The 24,788-nt window shown below is 28.9% G+C and overlaps 1 protein-coding gene across 2 annotated transcripts in view; it reads left to right on the top strand.

The window, feature by feature from the left end:
- Positions 1–24,788, top strand: part of LOC121123169 (monocarboxylate transporter 2) — a 59,677-nt gene that overhangs the window by 33,050 nt on the left and 1,839 nt on the right. For both annotated transcript variants that reach the window (XM_040718292.2, XM_040718293.2), the window contains exons 3-6: positions 18,396–18,581; positions 18,948–19,095; positions 19,211–19,520; positions 19,585–19,966. In XM_040718292.2, coding sequence (XP_040574226.1) covers positions 18,396–18,581; positions 18,948–19,095; positions 19,211–19,520; positions 19,585–19,966 — 1,026 coding nt within the window. The remainder of the gene's footprint in view (positions 1–18,395; positions 18,582–18,947; positions 19,096–19,210; positions 19,521–19,584; positions 19,967–24,788) is intronic.

Raw genomic sequence — 24,788 nt, 5'->3', positions numbered from 1 at the left:
ACTAAATCAAAGCTATGCTTGCAATAATTATATTTTTCGTAAAATATATATTTCAATATTTAAATGAATTTATTTTTTTTTTTTTTTTTTTAATTATCTCGAATTTACAAAAAAAGATGAAATAAACCATTGGGAAAAACTTGCATTGGTTGGAGTTTTTGTATCACAAGTATTGGGATCGTAGGATCGTAATACCGGGAATGTGCATGGGCCTCCATTATTTATTTCAGTAGTCGTATTTATTCACCCTATTACTGTTGAGTAATCTTAAGTCACTCCAATAGCTCTAACAAAACTGTGATTAAGGCACTAATCTTGATAAAATTATATATAGACGATTTGTATTCATTCTAGCTTGGACGTTTGAGTACAACTAAAATGAGATACTTCATAATCAATTATGAGATCTCAACTTTTTTTACTTTATTCATCCACACTATTTATGTTTGCTACTTTATAGGATCATAGATGTTTATACTCGTATATGTATGTATATAAACAAGATTAAATATTATTAATTTGAGTCACTCTGTGATTTTGTTTTCCTATAGCCGTTTTATGATATATGTACAGGGTTAGAAAGCAAAACGTGGACTGTTAATAAATGCTAACTATGTTATCAAAATGGAGAGGTTTTGTGATTTTCCCTGCATATTCTGAATCTTCTATCATTTCTGCATAAGTAAACAATAATAAACATTTATCAAATCTTCCATCATGAGTTAGCAAGAAGCAAATAGACAGATGATCTTAGACCTTCTGGATGCCAAAATTGAGGTGGCAGAGATTGTGGACATTGTGAAGTGCTCCAGGAGCCTCATTTTCAAGGTGGCCAAGATGAAAAAATATGGGAAATACCTCTCAATGAAAGGAGGAAGTGAGGATACATCTTGAAAAGGGATTCTGAGTTTCTTGGGTACCTGAAGGGAACAATCAGGAGGGCTGTGAAAGAGGACTTGGAGTTGTCCTGTTACACAAGTATCCCACGCCACCTGTTGACACCCACTCGGAAGGAAAGGAGAATGAAGAGGTTCAAGAAAGTTCGTGCGTGGATCAAGGCAAATTGATCCACAGTAAAAGTTTTCTCTGACGAGAAGATTTTTACTGTGGACCAGGTCTACAACCGTCGGAACGACTGTTGGCTAGGGTAATCACTTGAGGAGGTCAAGGGGGTGTTACGTACAAAACTTCCGGCCCAAACATTGGTCCTGGGGGTCGTGGTGTCCGACGGCAAGAAGATGTCTCCCTCCTTTTTTAAGGCTGAGGAGAAAATCGGCCAGGAGGCCTACTACAAGGTGCTGATGTTCACCATACTGCCATGAGTCAAGTTCACCTAACCAGAGGACAACTATGTGGGGATCTAAAATGTTGCACCTTTACACAGATCGGTCAAATGCCAGAAGTTCTGCTGCAACAACACGTCTGATTTTTGGCCTAAGGACATGTAGCCATCCTTTTCGCTAGATTTGAACCCGTTGGACTTTTTACAGTAGCCATATTCACAAAGGTCGTGTCTCACAGTTTTGTAAAAAAAAAAATCTTAAATCAGTCATTCAGTCCACGTTTTGCTTCCGAACCCTATTAAGTATCTTAAATAAAATTATAATTGATCCATTTTTAATATTGATTTTTGAAATAAATACTTTAAAAATAGGAGCTTATCATTTATGTTAATTTATTTTAAGTAAGCTATAATCAAAATTCCAATTCACGGAGATAAATTTTTTTATTAATCTGTAATTTTCTTTCGTACAAATCATTTCCAGGGGTGCAAATCATGTAATTTAATACTACAACTCGTAGAAGAACTATTGTTGTATTCGGACGCTATCAATTTATTTCATCATAATGGCACACTTTTTCAGCAGCTCTCAAGTGCCCTCTAGAAAAATCAAGGTTGTAAATTGATATCGTAAGATATTTGTTTAATTTTTGCAATTCATTATAGATTTTGGTTATTGAGGTATGTCATATAGGATGCTTATGTAAATGCAATATATATTTAAATACATAATGTATATGATAAAATGTTCTATAAAACTGTTTGATAGTAGGCGAAAAAAAATAGAAAAATATATTTTGAAAATCTGTATAAAACTCATTTTTTACAAACTTCGTTTTTTTAAGTTTGATGAAAATTAGACCAAAAAAAAATTGAGTCGCAAAGGAAAGTTAAAGAATCAATGATTTTCTTGAAGTTTTTTTGAGCTAAAAGAACATTGTTAAATTAATTGGAGGGGATGTTTGCTCAGTTCGGCAATTACAACATACCAAAAAAAGCTGTATTATGAATTGAGAGAATACAATGAAACGCTGACAATAGTGTATTAAATATCCTGTGGAAGATGTTATTGACGTTTTTGCCCAGTTTTAAGCTTAGAGTCAAGGTTCTGATCAGGGCTAGTGGCGAACATATTATCGCATAGTTTTCATATTTTGTTTAAAATATAAAAAGTGTATTTGTCCTCCAAATTTTATTAGTATATATCTATAAAATAAAAAGTTTGGTTAATAATTAGAATATGTAACTGTATCATCCTATTTTTAATAACACTTTTAAGACAGCAAATCAAGGCATATTTTGACATCGTAACAGAAGAGTTACTCCATTTTCCCTCTCCATTCCACCCCTATAAAACTGAATATTTTATCTTTTGTGGTGCATCTTCATGTTTTTCTTGAAAATATATTCTAATAGAGAGACGTAGCTTAGTGAACAATGCGCTTAAGAGAAACTATTTTCTTGAACTTAATGTACGTAAATCCGATTCTTAGTCTCCCTTAGAGAAGGAATTATACATAATGTATATGGACGTCAAAGACCATTCATAGGTCATTTGGAGTAATTGTAATTATATAATGTGAGCATACATTGAATCAGTCTAACTCCATTTGACCAATTAAAGGAACATTAAAAGATAATATTAATAATTCTTTTAATAATTTTTACTAATGCTCCAAGTACCGAAGCTTATTTAGGCAAAATAAGTTATTATGCATTTAATGTTATAAAGTACCCATGGATTTACTGATAGAATTTTTGCTCTTGACTAATATTACATTTATATTAGCTGTGACGGTTTTGTTGAATTATTTTATAGCATATGCTGTGTGAAACAATAAACAAAAGCAATTTTTTATATGATAAAATACTTTATTGTGCTTTGTTTTGTCGTTAATCTTTTCCCGAAAAGCTCCAAAAATTGTGTTAATTTAAGCATGGTGAACTCCTTTTTAAATTAGAGACCTTATATTTAAGATATCAGACTAAAGATATAAGGTCAAAGTTTTTTTGTAAAATAAGTGTGAAAAAAATACAAAACTTGTTCTTTTCTTTACAAAGGCGCCTTAAATATGTTTTGGCACTGGGGATAGTGAAAAAAGTTATCTATTTTCATTAAATATCCTAAGGTACTCACATCTTAAAAATAAGCTTAATCATTTATCAGTTTTGTAGTTTTTAAGTAACAGACAGACAGATATAAGTCTGCAAATATTTTTGTATAAGATTTAGATTATTGTAACAGTGATAATCTTACCCCATTAACATCTTACTGAACTTAACAAAATATATTTTTAATTTTATTTTTTCCAAAATATCTAATGAGGAATTATATATGTTTTTAAGAAAGAAAAAATCCAAACTTATCCCATTAACTCGATTATTTGATTGGAGTAGGATAAATAAAATAATCATGTAAACCTATATTTAACGTTTATAAAATATAGAAAGAATGATTTTATGTTCATTTATTAAAAGAAAATATATACTTTTTAGGGTTGAAAGGTTAATATATATTTTTATGAAGATCTATTAAACTATAATCAGACACCAGAAATTTTTAAGTACCATAATATGGCCATGTATACAATTTAATCAAATGCTGAATCATGGTATTATCTAGATAATGTGTAGGATATGTGTAAAACCAATAAAACCTCACTTTTGTAAAGTATTTTCATATATGATCAGTACTATTAACGTCAAACTATTTTATCAATGATTTATATACTTTTATAAAAACAATGTTTTTATAAAAGATACTTTTCCTTCGGATTTAAAAAAAAAAAATCTGTATTAATGGGTTATAAGTATTTATAGTCTTTATTAAATGCATTTTTATTGTATAAAATACATCAGTTTATTATAGTAATTCTTCTTCTTCTTTACGAAAATATATCATCAAGAACTTTTCTGTAACATATTTCATGGAGAATTTATCACCTGAGTGTAACATTAAGTGATATATATTATATAAATTTATGACTGATATATGATTCACATTGTATCATTACACGTGAATTCGGTAATAGCTTAAGTGTGTGAGTGTTTTGAAATACCCACATTCAATTGTGATGATAAGCAGTCATATTCTAAATTGCTAAAAAAGTTGTTCTTACTTAGTCACTCCATAAAGGTCAACTCATCTCAGAAAACTCTTATTGTGGATATATTTACATTATGACTATGGTTCGCATTAAAACAAATTTTCATTGGTTTTTTGTTTTCATAAGCTTTATGCAAACATACCTTTTACTGTGTTGGCTTGTTATATAATAGGTCACTTTATGATTAATTATGTAACAATAAGGAGATCATTTTTATATATTATTTAGATTTCGTGAAATGATTTTTGTTAGCCCAAGATTATGGGATTTCCTTGGAAGTATTATAGTTTATTTGTAATAAATATTTTATATTCAGGGAACACTTGACACTTTCATGACCAGGTTGCATTTTTCCTTCAACCAGGGTAGCAATAATAAATTCCAAACCAAACACAATCTTGACAATCATGTTGGTTTGAAAAAATGCTTTGGCCTCATGTGTAACCTGCTATGGCTCTATTAGAAACACACTCTGTTTCTTTCTTAATTTGTAGGTCTCATTTATCGAAAAGTTTTGTTGTTTTTGCCTTTTTATATTGCATTGGGTATTTCTCAATGTCATTCGATTCAGATATGGAAAAATTGTCAACTTTTTATCATTTAAACAAATAAAGAGTTATTTTGTTTAGATCAAGACTCCTCGACATCCACACCGTGAATAATTTTCATTTTTTATTTATGATATGTTAAAATATATTTTATTTTTATAGGGACTTCTACACAAAATAACTTAATGTATGCTTGTTACATAGGCTAAGATTTCAAAAATTAAACCCTAAGCCATGCTCGTCAAATCCAAAATAAATTTTAGTTATTAGCTTTAGGTAACCCTCAGAGTTAAACTAATACTAGTAGAGGCCTGCCTCAGATTTTTTTAAGAAAAATTGTGGGGAGGCATGCCACCCTGCTTTCAACGACTCTTCATTCGAAATATGACCAAGGGATAATTCTTGATTAAGAAATATTAAATAAATGCCAGCACGCAATTTTTTTTTCATGGTGAAAACAGATCCTAGGGGAAAAAAAGTTGAGGGTCTCTGGCTAAGACAAAGTATCATATGATGAATAACGACTTAAAAATAAAGAATCTGGGATTTCCCAAGAAATACATAAAGAGAAAAAAATATATCTGATAAACTTTTGCAAGTTCCAATGTTTCATTTAGTAAAATTTTTTTAAGGTTCTACTATTTTTTTTTTTCATAAGCAGAATGTATTTCAAATATTTTGAAATAATACAAACATGTTACATTATGCTACAATCAGATAATAAAAATATTACTAAAACATTCAAGACCTAGGCCTAACTGTAGTTTTTTAAATTATATACTACACACCCTTTAAGCTTATAATCTTATACTTTCATAGCGCAGATGCAGAATTGAATTTTTAGAATCACTGCGTGATGATATAATAAAGTGTGAAAAAAGTGAATTCTTTTTACTGAGTCTCCAAAGAGTGGAGAAAACCTATTTTAAAAACTCAACACTCCCACAGAAGGTGAAAAAGTGTCAACTTTTTGATCTGCAGAATAACAACTACGATTATCTTATGGGTATCCTGATACTTCAGTATTCATGTGACAACTCAATATACGAACCATTTCTCATATGCTGTAAGGAAATTATTTGAGTAGGTTATACACGCCTGAGAAACGGAGACATTGACGTCTCGGTGAGCTAATACGGATTTTACCATATCCAATGATGAATGCAACCATAATATTCGATTACCATTTAATTTTATGAACTCCTATTGTTCTGAGAAATGATATTTTATTTAATATTGCCTATTTGATAATGCAAACAACATGCATATTATTATATTATACAATATCATTTCCCGGGAAATCTTTTTTGAGTGGGATCCCGGTACAATAAATATCCAGATTTGGGATACTGCTAATAAATAATAAATACAGTCCAATTTAAGTGTTTTTATAAATATTTTAAAAAGAAAGAAGAAACTTTAAGCTAGTCTTATCTATATATTCTCAATTCTCCTTTTCTTCAAATTTATATTTCGCAGTTGTAAAACCCCGGGAAATCCCGGGATCTTGGGTGACAAAACTGAATACATACATCACAACTTACAATATCAAAAAGAGATTATTAATAGATCATATGCACATATATACAAGTTTAATTCGAAGTTATTCACCCATTTCATAAATATTTTTTTCTAATTCTTTTAGAAATTGCATATATTTCACGTCTCACTAAGCTTCTACATTTAAGACCAATCACACGCATTAGTATTTTATTTTGATGTATTTATATAATAATTTTACTTACATTCATATTTCCTACTAAACATGTTTTTATCTAAATCAATTTATCTAATAGATGTAATAATCTTCATAGACGGGTTTGTTTTTTAGTATGATATTTTTAATAAATGTCAAAATTACATAGTGGGAATACCATTGAAATCTGTACACTTACTAATTCAATAATTAATTAAAGTTGAGTAATTGATATTAATTCATGTTTCGATATATTAAAGCATCAACATTTATTTACAAAAAAAAAAAGTCTTAGTTCTCTACATTACATACAAGTCGGAAAAATGACACATGAACGTGATCCACGAATTTCCATTCGCGCACTCCAAGCAGTTGGACGTCTCCAAGACTACGCCGTCAGCAAGTCCGAAACGTTGGAGAGGAAGAGGGCCTCTATCAAAAATCTAAACTAGAATTTTGAGGAGTTAAAGAAAACAATCCAATCCCCACAAGTCCAGGAAGGTCAATGCAAGAGATCTCAGGAATTAACACCAGACTGTCTAGAGAGCTATCTAATAAGTGAGTGGAAATCACCTTGTGAGGGTGAAGAGACCACTTCTGACAGCACCAATAAAAGAACCCCATCTCCTTCCTTGCAAGACTCTCTTAAATTAGTCGTTTTAGTTCTTTTGAATTATTTTTTTGACACTTTTTTTTATTTATCTTGATAATGTCTTTTTCATAATTTATTAACATATTTAGAGTCGAGGTTTTGTGAATTTAAATAATTGTTTAGCTTGAAAGATGTTCCTTTTTTTTTTTTTTTTTGATTTCTTTGAATCTTCTTTTTTTTTTAATGTGAGGACTAAGGTTAGTTAGGTTTTATTATATATAATAAACGCAACCTCATGAAAACTGATGATCACTTATTTGATTACCCAAAATTCGCTTAAAGTAGTAAATATTCAATATATTTTTTAATCAAAAATAAAATTATAATCTTTGACTATGAGAATAACAAATTATTTCTTGATTAAACCCTAAACTCATATTGTTAATATTATAAACAAATAAGGATTTATTTTCTCAATATATTATTCAATTCATACAAGAATTTCGAGTATTTAAATTGATATTTACAAGTGCAAAAAGGATGGAATAGTGATAATGATACAAAATTTACATGACGTATTTATTATAACAGTTCAACTGTTTATCATTTAACAAAAAGCGTTTCATTTTTTGAGTTTCTTATTAACCTGGTTCAAAAAGGATATTCACCAAGGACGTCTTAATAGTTTTCTTTTTGGAACTGAAGTATTAGCTTAAATTGTATTAAGCACTTTTTGTTTTTCGAAAATAACTTTTTTTTATTGGTTAATTTAAGAGTAAGAAGGAGTATAATTGGTTAAGTATTCAGTGGGATATTATTGTTTGAATTCAAATTATTCCTGAGGGGATAATTTGTTAAGTTCTTTCAAAAATGAACAAAATTAAAATGGATATTACAGCTGAAGTAGCATAAACTAATTATTACTAAAAGTTGCATATTTTTTTTAACTTTGCAAAAGAAAAATATCTCAAATATTATTTCCACAACCTGATTAATATGTCCAAAGGCGAAAATCGTACCAACTAGCCCCCATAAACCTACATATAATATTATCTGGTAGAAATGTTTGCTCATATAATTATTAGCCGACTAATAATTACATTTTATCATGAAAAAAAATTGTTTTGTCCTTTTTATATCTACTATATAAGGCACTATAAGCACATATAATTATAAAAAAATAAGGTTTGCATGTTTCAATCTTTATGTCATTTGATGTTGATATTTTATTATTAACCTTAATCATTAATACAGGGGTCTCACTTATCTTTTAAAATGATTAATGAAATAAAAGGACTTTATATCATAAATTATTACAGACTTACAAATAACAAACCTGTCACCTTTTTTTTATTAGAAATTTATCAACTAAAAAATTAATAATAATTTTATAATTTTTCTTAATACCATTGCACATTTTGTATAACAATTCAAAAGAACTTTATAATCTTAATTATGACCTGTTTTTTCTCAAAATAATTTATTACAAATATAAACATTTATAAAGTTTTTGATAATAACATTAAGTATTTAAAATAATATAGAGAATAAAAGTTGACAGAAAGTTACACTTTTTTAATTATTATACTTTAGTTAAAAAAACACATCAATGTGGAGCATAATTGGGTAAAAATTGAGTGCGTTATTCATGTTGTCGTCAGAACGTAAATAAAATAATATATACAAATACTTTTTTTTATGATACATACATTTCCTGTGCATATCTCTGATAGTAACTCACCGATAGATTTCTAATTATCAAATTTTCAAACCTATGAAGTATTTAAATTCTTTAAAAAAAAACCTTAAATAGATCTTAGTATTATTTTTTTTATAATCATTATGTATTTGTTCAATATTATCGAGTCGGATGATTTTTTTTTTTTTTTCTCAGTCGACTTATGTAAATTATTCGATTCAAACCGTTTAAAGTCATTTTAATTCGTCTTTGACTTTTTATAGTTATTTGACTACAACATCAAATATTTGAAATTACTGAATATTTTTATCAGTACTACCTAAAAGCTTACATAAAATGATAACATAACAAAAAAAATGATGTACACCTATATCGCCAATTTTCTGCGCTAATTGTAAGGCTTAATTCCTCAATAGTAATATTTCCGTATTTATTAGATTTTAAAGTAGAAAATAACTCGTGTCCTCTATTTATTTCTGTCCCTACACTGCTTCCAACATATATATAAGGAGCCTCGATAGCTCTCAAAACCTTTATTTTATATTATTTATCCTTTATATATGCTTATAATATTAAAAATAACTTTCTTCAGCTATTTTAGTATAAAAACAAAATAATATGTTTTAAAACCTTTACGTTTTCTTGACTTTTAGTCCTTCAAAACTGGTTATGAAAACGAAGGGGACTCCTAAAAAAGAATTCTTAATTTTGATTACCATATTAAAATCTATACATAAATCTTAAAAATTGTCATTTGTTTATACATATATATATTGCCCAGTAATACTATGAGATATAAAAAAAAAACTCAATTCAAAAGAGACTCACGTTACAGTAAATTTGTCTAAAAACCATTTGAAATATTTGATATCTATAAACAAATGTAAAATATCTTTGAAAGAGACAGTGCCGTAGTCTACTATCGATAATTTATACTTTTTTGAGAAAAGAAAAAATCTATCATATGCATAGAACTTATTTTGCATCTGTAATAATTATGACTGGAACGTGCTTCTTTGTTGATTCCTCTCTATCTAGTTTATTTTAGATTTATATATTCTCATCTCATAAATATCTTATACAAATTGAATACAAAGGACAATTACTTGATCGCTTATAATATACAGAAGGCACATCCAAGGAAATGCATTGATAAATTCATTGGTTTTAAATAGAATAAAAGGATGTCAAATAATACTAAATATATATTTATTTTTTTTGACAAAAATCAATTTAATTTAACATTGAGTTAAAATGTAATAAAAATGGACTCATCAACTGTTCCAAAATTATTTTATCCATGTAGGATAGTTTTTTTAATTCTTTTGGATGGAGGATTTTTAACTGAGGGTCTACCAATTCTGTTTATGATTAATAAATATGTCAAATTCGTATACAGGATTATATTTGCACAAAATTATTAGTGGCTATGTTTAAAATTAAATACAAAGTAAAAAATAGTTCATACACTCAGGATGTATTCTTTCTGTTGATCTCCTTTTCGAGGGCTTGTAGAGTTAGTTATGAATTCATGTTTTAGAAGTTTATAAATTGATTTTTTTTAAAGTGCGATAGGCTTTCATTTATTTATAATTCTGACAAACGAAACAAAAATTATAACTGAATATAACACAATCCTTACACGTATCTGATATGGGTTAAAGAAAAAAACAATAATAATAAGAAAAACGACAATAAAAATCACAGAACTTTTTGTTTCTCCCATTCAAATACACAAAAGTCCAAATCAATGACCATTGTCGGAAAAATTAGCTAAAAAGTCGAGTTCTTTCTCTATTCCAAATTCCAAATTTGTTGGTATGGGTTTCTTGTTAAATCTGCAAGAATATACTATAACCTGCACTTTAATGATGATGAAATCCACCTTAACAGCCCTGGAAAGATTCGGACTGGTGTCCACTATCCAATCAGTTTCTGACGTCGAGACTTGTAGTTTTTCTTTTAATTTTACTTCACACATTCTTACAAAAGGACTCACCCTATTACACTCCTAGAAAATATGTGCTGATGTTTATATTTTCTCGCTACAGAATGTGCATTTTTTATTAGGGGATTAGCGCGCACGCACTTATAGAAATTATGCTATCCAGTTATCCACATTTGTTTTACATATTCATCAAAAATGTAGAGCTAGAGAGGGACTATATATATATTAGTTAAGGCTCTTTGAGAGTATTGAGTACACCCAATCCTAAGCAATGATTTATTTTCTGAATTTACACCTTCGGAAGAATTTTTCTCATATTCATTAATTTTCTTCTGAAATTCAAGAGTGAGTGGGCTTATATTCCTAAACACTTTTATTGTATAAAGATTCAGTTACTTATGGTTAGTTTAGAATTTAAATTTTGTTAATCGATGTCTAAGATTTAGTTAAATATTAGTGTTCAAAGTCTAAGAGTAACTGAGGAGCTATTTGATAGACGCTAGTTGGGGTGATTTGAAGCATAGGTATATACTAAAAGAGGACAAATAGAAATAATATTTTATTTACCTGAACCTTAAATTTTGAAATGGATTATGCAACCAATAAGAAATGTCTAATTCATTAATAATTTCAATAAATTAATTTTTGTTTCAATCAAACAGATAAGAATATTATACCGATATTATTGATTTATTTGCTTATGTATTAACTTTTCTTATAGTTGGTTTTAATAGATACAAAATAACATATTGATGTTTCTGCTAAAGTACCATGAACTATGGTATAGAGTTTGTAGCAAAACCTGCATATTATTTTCTAACTATGTGAAAATCATTTACATCTTAATATCACTGACCTATGCAGAAAAATATGTAGAAGGTGAACTTCGTGTCAACTAGTCCCCTTTTTCTATACATTGTCTTTGAGTTTAACTTCTGTTTTATTAAAGGATTTTTGCATTTTTATCGAGTAAGGAAACAAGTTACCTTTATGGTTATTCCTTTTTTCTACTAAAAATGCCTCTATATGATTAGAACATTAATGATTTCAGCTTCAGTAGGTGAATTTAGGTTACTTGATATATTTGTGTAGGTATATAGGTATTTGACGTTACTAATGATTTTTATATGTATAAAGATTATATATATTGCATAGCTATATATATATATATATGCAATGTAATTGGCTCCTTCTGTTAATATTGTAGGTTAATGATAGATGAATGGTAACTCTTAATAAATATTTTTGCAAAAAAACAAACAAGAAAAACTTTATAATTATCAAAGATTACACTATTTATATTTGTATTATAATATACATATATGATTAGTTAACACAAAAACAATGTTGAACGAAAAATGGACAAATGTTTGATATATTTTTTACATTCCAATATTTCAGGGTCATATTTTGGTCAATGGTAATTTTTTTCAAATTTTTGGAATAAGTTGCGACATACAAGAAGTGATTCATAAGACTTAATTCAGCCCCCGTATGTTCTTTCAAAATAAACTTGATTAAATTATAACTTTTTTTATGACGATGAATTATAGTAACTTTTATCGGGATTTTCCGTCATCTCCAAATGATTAATCATAGAAATTTGCTCATGTAAATTAATTAAAATTATTTGTCCAATAATACTCGTGTTACACAGAGAAAATCATACAACCAGTGGAGCGATGTAACTCAGTAGACAACACGCTCAGCAGAAATCATTTTTCTGAAATCAATGTGTGACGGTTTGGTACTCTGTTGCTCCAAGAAAAGGAAGTATAGACGTAACTGACCATTTTCTCAATCTGAGATATTTTCATTACAAGTTTGTTTAATGTATATTAAATCAGTTTTGACTGGTTTTCCAGATCATAAGTCATAATAAATACTTTACAGGCATCAATAAATATTGTTCCTGGCACAAAAAGTTAAATGCAAATTATTTATGGAGAAAAGCCACTAAAGACGTTTTTACTTAGTAAATTTTATCTTGGTCTATAGCGTAACATACAATTACAACTATTTTGCACCAACTTAAATTTTTCCCGGGTTGTTCTATGAAGTTTGTCCAAAATTGACGTAACTATTACATATGTCAATTTTTATCTGCAGATTTTTTAGACCCTGGCTGTGACGTCATTTTTTGCTGCTAGAATCACCCTAAAAATTTTCAAATCATTTATATATATATATATCTTAATTATATGTTCTGTTTAGCTTATAAAGTCAGATAAAACTATAAAATAAGAAAACATGGTTGAGATATTTACGGCACTTTTGCACCAAAAACCCCAATATTGGTACAACTCCATCAGGCCAATAGGCTTAAAAAATCATTTCTTTACTTGTGTGTTGACAGGCCACATAGGTTACCTTTCCAATTAGGATACTACTGAGTCATATTCATTAGTAATCAGTTGAGTTATACCCTATACAAAATGATATCATCTGAAATTGCCGCATTTATCTACAATATGCCTAAATTACTAAGTGCAATTTTTGATTTGTAAAATATGATCAGTAGTTTTTAAGAGATTGCCTATTAACCCATCAATTGTAATCAACAATAATAAGTGAAGATACATGTTTTCAATGTAATAGGATATAAAGAGGGGGGGGGATTTTTTGTTGTTGTTGAAGAAGCAAAGAAATCATTAAAATATGAATGATGAAACTAATGTTTTGTGAATAACTGATTTTCTTTTTTCATATTCATAGGTACGTGATGTGAATTTTCATTATCTAACATATCCTCATAATAACTTCTTATGTTAACAGATACAATCAAATTATTATTATTCACAAAAATGAATGGAATAGAATCAATGTATGATACTTATTGACTTTTATTAACAAATATGATCAAATTATACATATTATAATAGTATTCAGCAAAAAGATTTTTATATTTATATAAAAGTCATTCATACACATGCCGAAAGGCAGTTTTGCATTGATATTTTTGTTTTCTTTGTGCAACGTACTTTTCGTCAGGAATTTATGTTTGCAAAAAAACATACCTAGTTTATCATATGTATGTAGTATCCTGAATGTCTTCATTTAAAAGATTTAAAATGAAAGGTAATTCGTCAAATGTCGAAGTCCAACATAAATCAACATTGCATTGATGTCATTTCTGTGTGCATTTATGTATATATAAATACTAGGGTTAAGACTCGGTCTGATATTGATTTTTTTCGGTCCAGGCTTCAGTTATTTCTTCTATACCAATAAGGAAATATATTTTGATCCAGACTGAAACTAAAGCGGTGGACCAAAATTCAAATTATAGATCGAAATTCAGACTGCTGGCGGAAATTTCAGTAAAATAGAATGGAAACTCTGGACTATAATTTTGATAGATAGAAAATCAAACTATGGACTAAAATTAATATTATATCCCAAAATTCAAATCGTTAAAAATATTTACCAAAACTCAGACCAAAAACTGTAATTTTCCTAGACCATTTTTCTTCTTTTTTTTTTAATTTTCATTATTGTAAACCTTGGAGTAAAATTTAGGTGGATCATAGTTCAGACCATGTACCGAAATTTTAAAAAAACTTAAAATTCAGACAATGGAAAAAAAAATTCTTAGAAAGAAATGCAAAACGAGCACTTAAAAAAAACTCAGAACTTAGACAAAATATTTTTGTAGATCGAAATTCAAACCATATACTGAAATTTATCTAATTTTTCTTCGAACAAAACGCAAACGGAGCACCGAAATGTTTTTTAACCGAATTTCAGAGCGTGAACTGATTTTTTATGTACCATAATGGAAACTTTGAACTGAAATTTTCGTAAATCCAAATTCAGACCATGGAACAAAACTTTCTATTCGAAAAATAAAAATTATTTTATCTCTTTTCTCATTTGAGACCATGAAATTTTCCTTTCCAAAATTTAAAATTGACTTGGAAATAGATGAGAAAAAATATATTTTTAAGGTCGAATTTTACTAGAGCGCCGATCTAGACCAAAGTTTAACCGAATTAGTTAAATCATAAAGATTTCAAACCGGCCTTGGTTTTCCAGACTAAAACTTAGCACATAAATTTACCATTACCTAATACATATACTACATGTCTTTTTGAATCTTTAAAATTATATATAATAGTCAAATATTGCATGATACATATTGGTATATATTTTAAGACGAAGTAGTTAAGGAAATGAAGTTAAACCATCTATGTCTACATATATTTCCAAAGTGATCCTTATTTACTTATAGATATTCGTACATGAATGTAACGAATATGAAAAAATAAAATAAGATTGCAAATGAGGCCTACATACATAATTTCCTGATTTGAAGAACAAAGGGATAAATTGAGTTTGCTCACACACAAAGAGCCTATTTATACGTACCTTGTTACTTATCCACTTTCTAGTTAATATTAAAAAAAAAAAACAGTAAAAATTAATTAAATCTCAAAGTAAATATATTATTTGGTAATAAGATAATTATTTATATCATGATTAAGTATATTTTAATATACCTATAGAGAGAGTTTTGTTACCACAATACTCTTAGTTCAGTACAATTTTGGGTATCAAAATGTGTCTCAGTATTAGTTTAGTATATTAAGGTTATGTTAATTTGTTTGAAAGAGAATCTGTAGTATTTATTTGTCGGGACCCTTAAAAATATTAATAAAATAATTACACAAATGTAATAAATACAAATATATTTATATGAATGACCTCATCACCATTTAAAAAAGGCTTATGTATGACTTTTTTTTTATTAGAATTAAATAATGGTGTTTTACTTCCTTTTTTGGCAAAAGTTCCATTCATTATCAATACAGAAATTTAATTCTGAAAAAGGGAGTTAAAAGTCATCAACCTAATCCTCATGAACAACTCCAATTTTTTTAAGCTGTTGAACTCTCTATTCTTGCCTTTTATTAGTGATGTGATCTTTTATCTACTCAAGTCGAATTATACAATACATATCTTGTTAATTGACAACATGTTCTTAATACTCATTTGAAGAATAATCCATTGGTTTGGGATAATGGTAGTCTAATTACCCAACCATCATATAATTTTGAAACCTCTATTGTTTTTTCTTTTTAAAGGAAAGTTTGAGAGATTTAATTAAGTCTGCTATGTTAAATATGAAAAAAGTGTTTCAATTGGATATATTTACTAATCAAATACAACAATGTTTTTTGATCTCTAAGTATAATTGTGTAAAAATTCGATTATGCTTGAAATTTAACAACAAGGGTGTAGAGCCTTAGAAAAAATAAGACAATCATTCCATTGTATTTAAATAATATGGGTGGAGATTTTTGGCTTTCTCTACAAAATCTAATCTCCAATTTAAAGTATGAACAAAAAAACACCTTCGAATTGAGTTATCCTATCTAAATAAGTCCAGTTGTTGAGCAAAGGGTTGACTTGGAAGAGTAAGTTGCATTATATTCGAATTATTAAGCAAATTTTCTTGAAATTTGTTTTGTATGAAAAATATGCATTTGTGCATCAGTTGTTATCTTATCAAACTGAGACAGTTGATATATAAGATGGTTGCACACGTCCCTTTTTATTGAGCAAAAAAAATGTTATAGCAACATAATTACATTATATTTGTATATTATAATATAGAGTATTGTGAAAAATATATAAAATTTGTCAGCTTGTTCCAAATTTTATTTAGATTACAGAAAAGTTCTACTCAAGTTTACACATTGAATTATTTCTCTAAAACTTTAAGTATCTTTAATTATTATACATATTTGTACAGGCTAAATGGAATAGCTTAACAGCATTCTTAGTTATGGCTTCATAAGTGTGTATTTATTATTCATATAAATTAATTAAATTAAAATTTAAAGTGCATTTAGTTTTCATCTGTCATATTTTCTCCCCCTCCCCCTTTTATTGTGTATTGAACATTGATGGATTGAATTTAAATCACCTCGTATTTTTTTCTTCTTCAACATTCCTTATTTGGCTTATGTATATATTATATATAGAACATCAGTGGAGTCTGCAGGATTATTTTATTTGGGAGGGGCTTGGTTGTTTGTTTTTCTGTAACAACTGACCTTTTTTTTAAATTTTCTTTTTCTTAATGACCTTTTTACAACTCCTTATATTGATTTTTTTAAGGGGGGGATGATTTTTTGTCTCATATATGTGATTTATTTAAATTTATCCATTTTGAGGCCATTTTTCTAGCCCCACCCCCACCTTGCAGACGCCCCTGAACATACATACATAAATAAACTGAAGCAATTGCTTAACAAGTACATAAATAAACAATATAGTTTATACTTAATGCTCTTAGGTAGAATTTTCATTAATATTCTAAAATCAATCTTTTAAAAAAAAAAAGTTAACATGCAAATTAACTGTTAGCATGACTCAAATCCTGATTTGGGAATTTTCATTGTGAGAGAGATATAGCGGACCTAAGCTGTCAAGATAATACCTCTTAACCTACCTTCCCGAATAGGCTGATAGGTAGTTAGTCGGCTGGCGATGAGGGCTTTAAAATTAAGAATTGCAAAGGTCAGGGCTCTTGTTACCTTAGAAGTTCCACTATTCTTCTTTGAAGTTCCAAAAAGAACAAGACCTTTAAAAAAAATTATTTTTTATTTTAACCTTTTAAGGATTATGGATACAAAATATTTGAGGATATAGATGGCAGGGCAGTCTAGAAACGCATGAAGTGTATTATTATATGTCTTTCCACAGTTCTTGCAGAGCCTAATATACTTAATAAAATGAGTGGAGATTTGTAACTGCACGGTAAACTTTTATTATCATTTATCCCCGCCTCACAGAAGACACTACTCTTCTTTTCCAACTCATAACTATGCAGCTCACAGAGTATACTATTAACAATCCCCAAGTTTAACTGAATTATAATTCTATATCTGTGAATAATTTAACAATTACTTTTAACTCATTTTGGTAAATTAACGATTTGTTATATCTCCCGGATACCCGAGATAGATAGATGATGACATCATAGGCTAATATTTTTCACAAAGTTTATTAATTTGGGCTGCCATTACCTCCAATTTGATCACGTTCTTTAGATGCACGAACCCAAACTTTTGGGACCGTGACACCCCTAGAAATAAACTTAATACTACCATACCCATTTACTTATAAATTGAAAACAAAAGGACAATGCTCTATTAAAATTCCATTCAACACAGAGAAAAAGACAAAATAAATATTAAAACTACTGCCCTAGCATAACAAATCATTTAACTACATTATAATGAATGTTCTTACCTTTTAACATTCCTCAGGTTAATGATTTTTTAATACGCATTTAACCATAAAAAATAAGAGAGGAAATTTAAGAATCAATGAATTCTCATAAAATCATATATAAATTAATGTTAAAAAGTAGAGTTGCGTGATTATTGTTAGTTTGTCATTTTGTCCATTCTGACAAGAAAATATTATAAATACACACCTTAAGACAATTGTAAAACATTTTAACATATTTTTTTTCATATTAAAAGGATTCATTTTGTTTTTCTCTTTTTCAGGTTGGCTAGGTGCCATGTCCACATCTGTTTCTCTATTGATCTCTCCCTTTACTATAGCCGTTTGTCGGCTCAAGTCAACAAGACTGACAGCTGTTTTAGGCGGCTTAATAACAGCTTTGGGATGTCTTTTTACATCCTTTGCCAGCCAATTTCATCAACTCTTCTTTAGTTATGGAACCATGGTTGGTATGTACCCCTTTTGAATATATTTACAACAAAATACATGGTTATATCTGTGTTTTTTTACCAAATATTTTTGTTAAAATATGTATGTTTTATTTAAGAAAAAAAAGGCATTAAAATTTGTTAGATATACATTTAAATGTACATATGTCTGTTTCATTAAAAGCTTATTGAATAAGCTAAACATGGCCTTAAAAAGTGAAAAAAAAAAAAATACTATTTTTTTCAATATATTTCCTTTTAAATTGAGTTATGTAAAATATTCAATGTTTTTATGATAGACAAAACATTGAAGCCTTCATTCACCATTAGTTTTTTAGGGTACTCACATAAAAAATTAATGATTTTTTTTCTCCCCTCCTCCTTTAGGCATTGGGGTTGGTATGTCCCGAGATCCTACAACCCTTATGGTTGGTCAGTATTTTAAACGTAAAAGAGAATTAATGGAAATCTTTTTGGTTTCCGGCTCTGGAGTTGGATTATCCATCATGTCATATTTCATTAAATTTGCTATAGGGTAAAGATTTATCTATAGATTATATAATCATACTCATAGATTATAAATAAATAATCTGAACAAAACATACCCAATAATTAATCATTATAAATGTGTGTACTTTTTACCCTTACAGACGGATTGGATGGCGATTAGGTCTTCAAGCACTGACTGGTATCCTTTTTTTGTCTTTCTTTTTGGGCATTTTTTATCGCTCTGCATCTTTGTATCATCCTCAAAGACGTGCCATACTTCATCTAAAATCACAAAAGAGAAAGATCAAAAACAAGGACAAGGAAAAACACAATATCACCATTGGAAATAGAATCATTGACGATAACCCACCTTTTTTAGACTTTTCAAGTTTAAGGAGCAGAACGGTTCAAATCATCCTTCTCTCCATTTCAATTTCTTCTTTTGGTCTGAACGTGCCAATATATTTTCTTGTAAGTAGCACACAAACATAATAGATGAGAGATTCATTTTATCTAAATCCATTTGAATTGACAGATTCAACAAGCATTTTTGGAAGGGATAAGAGGTCATCTCTTGGATCTTCTTCAAATTTACTTGGGTCTGGCTTGGACAATAGGCTGTGTCGTTTGTGGGATCTTTATTGTCATGAGTACCAAAGAGTGTCGAGTACCTCGTCAGTACCTTTGTCAGGGTAGTTTATTCCTAACAGGGCTTTCTATGTTTTCCCTACTTGCCATAGAGGGCTATTTGGGCTATGTGTTTTTCGTCTGGACTTATGGAGTCTGCATTGGAGCATATAATTATACACTCAAAATGTACATCTACGAAAAAGTGCGGGCGCGTAATTTTGCAAGAGCTTGGGGCTTTACTCAATTTGCAATGGCATTACCAAATATTATTGGAGTTCCTATTTCTGGTAAGATATGAGTCATCATTATTGTTTTTATATTGAAGTTGGGCATTTTTTGTAAATTATGAAAGTTATCGCCAAATAAGGAATAAGTCGTTTCATTTATTAGGTATTTTAAGGAGTTTTACTACCAAAAATCCCACAGAGTTTGATTAATTTATCTAAATGTGAAGGTTTACTCTCTAGATTCTTACTTCATATTCAAACCATTTTCCGTAATGATATTTTTCCTTCAATGTACTGACCACATGTTGAAATCCTTTTTATTCTAGGTTGGTCCATATATGTGTACGCATTTAAACTTGTATATTTGGGTTTTTATTAAATTTCTCGAATCTGATTAGATATTATATTGTATGTTGTTGAAACATATGGATCAAAAACTATATTCACCACTGTAAGAATTTACAAAATAAAAGTAGCTACTATGTATACATATAAATAACATTTTGACTGACATGACAATTTTTATAAAAAAAACTGTAAGTTGGAAGCATAGTTTTTGATAATCTAGTTATTCAACAATTTGTACAAATTTCTAATAAATCTTAACAAAATTTCATTTAATGGCTTCAAAAAAAAAAAAAAGCTAAGTGTAGTTAGGGAATCGACTTGATACGACTGTAAAACAATATTATTTGAAAAAAAAGTCAAACAAAAATATAGTAAAGATACTTTTAGATAGAGTCTTGATTTTTTTAAATAAACTTTAACTACAATTTAAGGGTTTACTTTAAAATGATTGTGGTAAAAAAGTTTCGGACAAAATTATTCAAATAATATCGTTGTGTGGTAAAATTGTTTTGTACATTATCATTGTGAGACAAAGTTGTCGTGGGCAACATCATTGTAAGCCATATGATTTTGAGTAATTTAATTGCAAGACAATATTATTGTCTAACATTTCAATGCAATTATATTATATTTGGGCAATAAAACTATGATGAAAAAACATGCCATGAAAGATCAGAACTTTACCTGTACAACCTGAGGGCTGTTTTGTATTTTGTGATATTAGAAGTAGCCCATAATGTTCAAGATAGCAGCAGCAGAATAATTTAACTTGCATTTGGCAACAACAGTTGTGCCAAAAGGTTGTTCAGTTAAACTGCTGGAATCCAATGACAAATCCGTCTTATATCTTCATGCTTAATGCAAAAAGTCTTGGGGTCCAGAAGTCAACCTGCACTATTAATGGACCGAGCTTTATTTTGGGATATTAAAATGGTTTCTTAATGTTCAAAGAAGCATAAGTGGAGAAATTTAACATGCCTTCAGGCTTATCAGTTTATCTGAAGAACCCTTGGGACAGGATGTAATATAGTATATTAGAAGAAGTCAATGAAGCTTGTAAATGCAGCGGTGTTGGTATTTAAACTATCTTGGGATCCAGCAATTTACCTGTAAAACTTGAGGGTGGGTTCTATTTTTGGATATTAGAAGGAATCCTGAATGATCATCGAAGCTGCAGCTGTGGATTAATTTTTTTATTTTTCAATAATTTGTTTTCCAGAATATAATATAATTCCAATGAAATTGTACAGGATAGTTTTTTCTTACTTACAATGATGGTGCTTCACGATGATATTACACACATGAATTTTGTCTCACAATGATAATGTAAACCAACCACAATATTACTTTTTACCACAATCCTATCCCTGCACAACATATTTTGGAAGAGTTCGAGTATTATTCAACAAATTACAGAGTGTTTTTTTTTCGAGCTCGAATAATATCGAATTCAACGCTAGATTTTTTTCCTTATAAACTAATGATGGCAGACCTCCATAATGAGAACATCATGTTAAGGATATGGATTGTACGATTATAATTTATAATATGGTTTTTTCCGAATGAAAGTTACAAAATGTTCTTTGTTTTTTCCCAAAATATTATCGTTTTGGTACAAAATAGATAAAAAACATAATACACTATATGTCAAAAAAAATCATGCAAACACCCAAGCCAACTTTTTTACACCAATACAAACCAGTTATGTCACATTGGTTATACTAACGTATGTATTTTAAAGTATACATACATACCTTTACAACCATACTCCATCATAAATGGAACTTGTTTTAATTCAAAATATCTTCAATGACATGTATATTTTGCTTCACGAGTTTTACCCAACAAAAAAAAAAAAATGATATTTATCAATTTATTATTATTTACATTTTTTTACAATGACCTTAGAGAATGTGTCATTGTACAGATATATATTTGAGTATGATCCTCCAACAGACAAATATTTTATTATTGTTATTGGGAGAAAAAAAATTTGCGGAATGAATTTTGATGTTCATCAATATTTGCATTAAAGGTACATAATTACCAACAAAGCGCTACAAAAGTATCTTATCTTATAATAATGTGTACTATTTTCCCAGAAAAAAGCTCATAAATTCGATACTATCTTTCATTTTTTTATGCTTTTTTTTTTTTTGGTTATATGCACTTGCTCAATGTTTTTTTTTTTAATATTATTCTTAGCACAAAGATACACACATATACTTATATTTGTACTGTCTACATATAAATATATGTTTAGAATGATCTATGTGCGGAACCTTTTCAAGGAGAAATATTTTTCAATGTATGCGTTTTTTTATATCTATTTTAAAATCTGAATATAAAAAAGTGGCAATGACAACCACTGGATTATCTTTCTTTCTCTAAGTGTGCCATATGCTCTATAAAATGTTTTGACCTACGTTGCAGACTGTAAAGTGACGTCATATTGTTGCTCTAGAGTATAGGGATAGGATACGGGTGATCAGAAAGGGCAATTGTTCCTCCTTGATGTGAAAAAACTAACAATACTAAGCCAATTAATTTGTACAGTGCGGGCGTAAAGAAACTTTAAAAAATTTGAGAGGTGGTTACATAACCATATATATATATTTTTTTTAATGTTCCTTTAATTGGTGAGATGGAACTGCACTGATTAAAGTACTAGTAAGCATTATAGTACTATATTTACTCCATCTAACCTAGGAATCTTTTGTAAAGTCCTTATAACAAAAGTATACTTCTTTTTCTGAGAATGACCGCGCGCGAACCTACACACACTGAGTTAAAGAGTATGATTTTTTCCGAGCGCGTTGTTCATGAGCTACGTCAATTCCACCATATATTTATTATAATTTAGAAATAAAATTTCGTTAATTGAGAGTTCAATAAGTACTATTTGAAGTAATCAAAGTATTTTACATCAGCTGCAATGACAGTTTTGCCAAAATGACGGGACCTCCCATGCCTCCCTTGTAACTGACTTGAGGGAGTCAATGCTGTTGAACGTGTTCCCTACGGTGCTCTACCAATAACGTTCCATGGGGTTGAAGTTACGAGTTGATGGGGCTAGAAGTACAAGCCCCAGAAATTAACAAATTTGGACTTGTAAAAGGCCTTGTTCTTCCTCTATATGTGGCAGGGAGCTCCATTGGGATGCAACAAATAATCACTCTTAGACTAATTGACCTACAACCAGGCAAGACATAGTGCATAAGCACAATAAATTTGGATTCTTCAACCACAGTAGCAATTCTTTTGAATTCATTTTTCAAGATATATGAATGAAACTTGGGGAGAAGAAATAACTAAGATCTTAACTTTATTTGTTTAATTTAGCTATACTGAAAAAAGTACTGCCAAGGGCTGTAAATAAGGAAAAAATTAATTTATGTATATTCGGGCAATTACCCACCCCAAGTAATATAAAAAATTGAGCCAATGTTTGACCTTTCTAAAATACATCGTCGCTAAAGAAATGTCTTATTTTATTAAAAGTATCTAAAAGGAAATGTTTTTTGTACAAGAAAATAAATGAATAATTTTTTATTTATAAAATTGGTCTCAAATATTGTTGCATACTTTTGTTGCTCTTCTTTAGATACTAAATTACACCCCTCCCTTGCGCCTGTTTATATATTTACAGATAAAAAAGATATTAAAAAAACTTTCTGCATTGGCTTTAAAAAAAGACTTAACACCGTTATTGAAAACTGCACGTTACCTTATAAAAACAAACTTGATATTTGACTTAAATCCAATTAATAGATACTGAAAATGGCTGGAATTTGATAATTAACTATGTTTTGTATGAATTAGTAAAAAGAAAAGTAGGATTTTTGGAGAAAAATATATGATCTTCAAAAATATAATACATAGTTTATTTATTGCTTACACTAAATGTACATACGTATAATGATTTAATGAATATTGACGTCAGATATTTTAGAGGTACATTTTTGAAAGAGAGGGTTTATTTAATTCATTATATTTATCAGTCAATTTTGACATACAAATAGGTTCAAGGCAGTTGTTTACCATTTAAAAAAAATATTTTAAAAATAGTTAATAATCTTATAATATTTGGTTGTTTAAGCCCCCAAGATGGCTGACATTACGGGAACACGCTTTTTTGCCTATTGTTAGACCACAAAATATTTACAATTTTATAATATATTTAAAGAAATTCTACTCGAATGTGAAATTCCTGACAGAAACACAGACATAAATTAATATGTATGAAATTGCACAAATATTGCTCATAATACCCCTCCCCCCCTCCCCTCCTTATTATTTTTGCAAGATATATGATTATAAGAATGTCTATCAATAGGCCTAACCAGGCGCCAATTTATCTTTGCAAATTGATTTATATATTAATTTAAATAATTAACAATTGGAATTTCCTGCCATGTACTTAATAGAAACTATCAAACAAGCTTTAGATTTAATGACAATTGTTCTTTTCAATAGTAGCTTTATATGTCATTATATAGACCTTACGATATATTAGACTATCAAGTGTTTATGT

Source organism: Lepeophtheirus salmonis, chromosome 8 (genome assembly GCF_016086655.4).
Source record: "Lepeophtheirus salmonis chromosome 8, UVic_Lsal_1.4, whole genome shotgun sequence".
Lineage (NCBI taxonomy): Eukaryota > Metazoa > Arthropoda > Copepoda > Siphonostomatoida > Caligidae > Lepeophtheirus > Lepeophtheirus salmonis.
This window is presented reverse-complemented; position numbering and strand designations above follow the sequence as displayed.